Below are 6,000 nucleotides of genomic sequence, written 5' to 3' on the forward strand. Positions count from 1 at the left end.
CTTTTTAATATACGGCCATTTCCTGATCTCTGCGAGCACTTGGTCATATAAGCGCTCTTTTATTTGTATGCTGTAATAAGCAGGCCTTTATCACGAGTCATGGTGTTCGTTGCCTCAAGAAATCTTGTCCCTCAGGAGTTCGCTTTAAGGAACATTGTAAGCGAGATGCGTGTTTACAGGCAAGCCTTTCTAGTCTCCTCCTTCTTGCATCATATGTGAGCGCGTTAAGAAAAGAGGACGAAATAGCTTTAGTTGAGCCATGTACGTCGAAAGTTCTGCAACATGCAAGTTGCTACTTAAGAGATTCAAGCCACCGCGCTTGTTTACGTCGAGTGGAAGCAACGCCAAGACTTACCGCCAATGTTTGGCGAGAACACCTGGCTCTTTTCATTTCATTTTTCAAGGCCTATCATGTGGCTACATCAAGGATCATATCACAGCGTAGCAGTTTTAGTGGAAGATAAAAAGCAGCATTGGGGATAAAAATACGGTATTTAAACATAGAAGAATTCGTATCTAAGAAATGGCGCGTTTTTAATGTAATCATGGTGCTTATTATTTTTTTGTGTATGAAATTAGTCCTGCCTTTTTGCTTTCTTCTTCTCTGGGAAGTAGAAAAAGCACAAGTGAATGAGATGCATATATTGACACGCACTTGTAGAGTTAGGCGGCGTGGTTTGATACCTGGTACCAATCAAGGGGGAAGAGGGGGATCAGAGGAAGCCATAGTTGATATTTTCGTTGGGTACTTAGTTTAGCAAATATGCAATTGTTTACTTTTCAGGAATTGAATCAAGGCTGCTAAAATTTGCCCCTCGTCCACCTAACCAATTTTGCCTTTAGGTGGGCACGATACATGAGCAAAAACAGCAATACTCTCCTAGCCCCTTTATTTTTATTTTGCTTTCGGGAGAGTAGTAGTGCACCATTTCAATTGCACCATATATGAGCCACCGCGGTGGCACCGTTGTTGTAGTGCTCGGCTGCTGACTCGAAAGACGCGGGTTCGATCCTGCCAGCGGCGGTCGCATTTCGATGGAGGTGAAATTCTAGAGGCCCGTGTGCTGTGCGATGTCAGTGCACGTTAAAGAACCCCAGGTGGTCGAAATTGCCAGGAGCTCTCCACTACAGCGTCCCTCATAGCCTGAGTCGCTTTGGGACGTTAAAACCCCTTAAACCGAACCAACTGCACCATATGCCCTTTTGTGTGTTTTTCTGCTTCGTACCTAAGTTTTGACGCCGTATCTATTTGCTTTTCTCGTTTTAGTGTAGCGTTCTTTCCAGAACAGAGAAGGTCCATCCTTTCTGAGGTGGTGGTGATGTTAGTCTTACAAAGGGATGTTACCATCGCAATCTGTGATAAGGGACTGCCCGTACTCCTCATGCCTGCATACATTTGTGTAAAAACGTCTTCACTGTGTTTTATTCGACCCGTTGGGCCGGCGCTGATACAAGCTATACTGACATCATCAGCGGTTAATATCGCACAAAAATAGTTACTTTCTCTCTCTCTCTCTCTGTATTTTACGACTCTCCATCCACACCGGAGAACGTACACCATATAACATTCTCGCCACTCTCCTATGGCAAATAAAGTTTAATTAATCTTAATCATGCGATTGTTACAACAGGAAACGTTTCACATATGAAAAAGTCTGCCCAGCGCACGGCGATACATTATTCTTAGCTTTTGCTTCAGCCCGTTGATACTGCAGCCTAACAGCCTGGCCGCGCACACAGACGCACCATCTTTGCTGATAATACCATAGCATCTCCTTCATGCGCGCGCAGTCAAAGCGGCGTCGTATAAAGGGGCATTCTCACAACGAGCGACTGCTGCAAGCTGGCGACGTTCAGCTGACACAGCCCCTTTAAGTGCATCTTGCACGGCGCCTCTGATCACATCTTTGGCCAGTAATGACAGTGTCAACGCAGAAGACGTGCACTAGCGCCCGGCAACCTGCGCTTACGCAGAGGGCGAAAAAGGAGAGGGACACGCACGCAGCTGCGGGGTTCACTTGTCGTTCCCTGCTGGTGTCGCTAGTTATTTTCCATTAGGAGCCTTTCCTCTCGCGTCTGTTTTTCGCACAACCGACATATCCTTCCCAGCCGGCTGTAGGGTAACAAGTTTACATTGCATCGCAGTGCATTGTCACGCAGGTCCTGCATATTTCCGAATCTTTCTCTTGGGTCTCGCTTTGGAGTGTACGTACAGTCTTTGTCAAAAGTTTAGAGCCCAGGGGGTTTGCTCCTAAGCCTCGCAGTGGGACTCCTGTAACATTCGTGGTAGTCCCACCCATTGGAGGAGGCAGGACCAGAAATATGCTCACCTTCAGCGAATTTGGAGCGCTGGATATGCATCACGAACCAGACAGTGTGCTTCAGAAGCAAATCGCCTGGGCTCCAAACTTTTGACAAAGCCTGTACGTGTTGCGGACAAGTAAAAACAAATTCTGAATGCATTTATCTGATGACTACAGCGGCTTTAGCATATTATGCGATGCATTAGAAAGAAAATAGGTGGATTGGTGGCAAACTGTCTTTTGCTGAGAAGGACGCCGCAAGAATGCTATGCTGACTGTGATGTACAGTTTGTAACGAGTAGCGTTATGGATATTTAACCTTGACACACGCCCGCTTCACGATGATTGCCTGCGTATATATGTGCACACGAGCGTGTGAAGTGTGATGCAATCATGGATGCAGAAGAGTGTGGACGTATCCCTATAATACACTATACGACGCATATATGCCATAATAGGGAGATTGCCAAACTTCATTCTCTCGTATTGTTCACCTCGCAACTATTTTAGCTAATGCTTAATTAGCCAAGATATGTGACCTCACCGTTATATGGAAGGAAGAAAGTGGAGGAAAAGGAAAGGCAGGCAGGATAATCTGATGAGCATTCCGCGCACTACCCATCACGGGGATAGCAAGGGAAGGAATGAGACGGGAAGAAAATATGAGAGGGAATGAGTGCAAGAGAGTATGAGCACCATGAACATGAGCACAAGACAGGGGAAGGAAATGCAAACAGGTTAACCAGATGAGGATTCTGGCTTCCCACTCTGTGTTGGTTAAAGGGAAATGAGGAATAAAAAGGGAAGATGATGTGGAAAGAGCACGAGACAGCATATGAGTGCAAGCGAGTGTGAGCACCACGATGGTATGAACACCTAATAAAGCCGCGACATGTATCAGTCTACTTAGGGTCTGCAGGTTAGGTATGGGCATACGTTGAAACAGTGTATACGCAAAGTACATAAACTATCCTGAATTTAACGAACCTGCAGTGCACAAGAAGGAGTGGGGACCTTGGAAACTTTTGCTCTGTGTTGGAAAACACAAATGACGCTGTCATTTTTTTCAATGACTACACATAAGTGCCATTCCTTGAAAGCTGTCTTCAGTCGCCCATTTGCAACGATTGCGTAAACATTTACCAATTCTCTCTCTATGTGATCTTTCGGATCTGCAATGAATTCGTTGAAGAACTATTTTGCAATCAAGTTGCAGTTTTCTTATTTCTTTTAACTGCGATTGGTCTCTAACAAACGCAGTCAGAAGAACACGTGTACTGCATGCAGCTTGACTTCAGTAACATCGGATGTTGACTGCACTGAAACCTCACATGCTGATTGGCGTGCGCGCTTTAGCCACCTCCAAAGGTACCTTGCTCTGAAAGGCATGATGACTCGTGCGACAACAGTATAACAACGAAAACCACCTCTTTGCAACAATAGAGTGACAACCTGGCTCAACATAAATTTCGTGCACCAATAAACTTGAAGAAGGTAAACGGGACAGCTACGCTATTATGCAAGAAACACAATACGAATAGGTGAAACCAAACTTTCAGCAGACATGACATATAGTTACCAGTTCAGTATGCTAACCTATGTGCACAAAAGGAAAATATTTTCTTGACTCATTTTCGTCTGACAACTGCTCACTTGTATAAACGTGAGGATCTCCACTCGATGTAAACGGGATATACACAGACAGTACATATTACTCATTAGTACTGTCTCCGCAACCGCTCGCGAAGTATTCTTTTCCTTTTTGTTATCTGAAGGCCTCTCTCACAAGTTCAAAAATTTATTATGCGATATTTTTACTGATTCGTTTGCAGTACTTTTGGTTATCACCTATGTCCAATGTCTGATGTCAAGAAGTGAGCGGGGGGGGGGGGGGGGGGGGGGAATTGCACATCCTTTACAGGAGTTACTGTGTGTTTCTGGGATTGCATCAATACAATCCTGAAATTACAATGCCAAACCTATGTACATGGGGAATGCGGTATTTCTGCTTAGTTCTCGGAGTAAAACGCGCCACAACGTATTGCTGGCATTTTTTGATACCACAGTCGAGGTCAGCTAACGTGACAATGATCACCTGCGCACGTCTTATTATTTTCAGCCGATCAAGTAAAATCCACTTTAATGAACTTCGTAAGGGAACCACGTAATATACGAACATTCACATTTATTTGCTAGCCTTTAACTTAGTTTTAGCGTTACTGGTCTTCCCGATTTGATTTTTTCTTTCGTGGTGCTCCGTTCCGAGAAGGCGCGTTAGCTTTTTTTGACCCGTGACATCCTTCAGAGACAACTCAAGTTCAATAAGGTTGAATCAGAGACATTTCAGGGACAACTCTAATCATAGCAAGTGCTGTCACAGAAACGGCTCTTGCACTCCGCGGCCAAAATTCATTTCTCCTTGTAACGCTGCTCACAAGTGTAAAATGAGTTGTTTACACTTGTCAATCCGCAGATGCCTGTCTAGCATGCGACACGCGGAGGGCTGCACAGGTGCGGTTTCGAGCGCGCCTTTCGTCGCAGCGCACGAGTGTGCCGCGGGGAAGCGAGGAGCACGTGCCGAGCGGGGCCGTGAATGGCAGCCGTCCGGCAGCTGGCATTCACGTCCGGGCCGGCGGCAGCGGCGTACCTTGGAGGCGGTCTTTGACGGCTGGGTGCGCGGGCCCAATCCACGGGAAGGACGGGAAAGCTGCTCCCAGGGGCGCCGGCCGGTGCGCGGGCACGCGGATCACGGTGCCGTTGGCGCCCAGGTGCAGCGGGCTGAGCTGTGCCGCGGCGACCAGCGCCGGCATCTCGGCCGCGGACACGAGCGGCGGCGAGGGGCCCCCGCCGAGCAGCGCGTCGGGCCGCCGCTCGTTGTCGTCGCCCAGCAGCCGGCTGATGCTGAACGAGAGGCGAGGCTTGTGGTCGGCGCCCTCGGCCGAGGGCACGGGCGACGCGGGCGAGCCCGAGCGGCTGCCGTCCGTCGGCTCGGGGCTCGTCATCCTGGCGCTCATCGGGCACGGCTCATGATATCCGCCGGCGACCGGAGCACAGCGCCAAATGGCGAGCCGCCTGCCCGGGCGCCATTAGCATGCCGGGGTGGGATCGCGGGGGCCGCGCCGCCCCGCCGGCCGCCCCGCCTCTCGGTCGCTCCGCCCGCGCCCGTCGGCGGCCTCCAATGGAGCCGCGCTTTCTTCGCCGCTCGCCCGGCGGAGATTTAATAACGAGGTCAGACTTCTTGAGCTATTCCTTGGGGCGTCTATCATTTTGGACGCAATATCTGCGGTCGGCGCGGACGGCTCCTCATGGGCGCGCGAAGCGTCGCCTCTCAGCTGCCCCAATGCTCTGGCCTGGCTCACGCATGGCCGCTTGTGACAGTCCTTGGGAGCGGCCAATTCATTACTCGGCCAGGCGTCGCCCCTTCGCCCTCGCGTCGGAATTCTGCCCGCGCCGAGCACCTGGCCGAGAGCGACGAGCTGCTGGCCCACTCTTGACACCTTCGCGGCACCCATCCTCCTCCGCCTTGCTATTATACTGTTCTGACAAAATGCGAACAAGGATAAAGGGTTCCCGGGAATTAACGCATCAGTTCCACACAGGGTTCTAAATCGCCCCTATGTGCTACAATGAAGATTGTTTATCTTGTATTTTCAACTTTGCTAACAATTATCGCCATGTCTGGGCTCATAATATTCCC

The 6,000-nt window shown here is 49.3% G+C and overlaps 1 protein-coding gene across 2 annotated transcripts in view; it reads right to left on the reverse strand.

The window, feature by feature from the left end:
- LOC149350518 (T-cell leukemia homeobox protein 3-like) overlaps positions 1-5,358 on the reverse strand; it is a 79,034-nt gene extending 73,676 nt beyond the window's left edge. For both annotated transcript variants that reach the window (XM_089579563.1, XM_089579561.1), the window contains exon 1: positions 4,951-5,358. In XM_089579563.1, the coding sequence (XP_089435689.1) occupies positions 4,951-5,317 (367 nt within the window). In that variant the 5' untranslated portion in view covers positions 5,318-5,358. The remainder of the gene's footprint in view (positions 1-4,950) is intronic.
- Positions 5,359-6,000: the final 642 nt, after the last annotated feature.

Source organism: Amblyomma mixtum, chromosome 3 (assembly GCF_055824585.1).
Source record: "Amblyomma mixtum isolate Tamu chromosome 3, ASM5582458v1, whole genome shotgun sequence".
NCBI lineage: Eukaryota > Metazoa > Arthropoda > Arachnida > Ixodida > Ixodidae > Amblyomma > Amblyomma mixtum.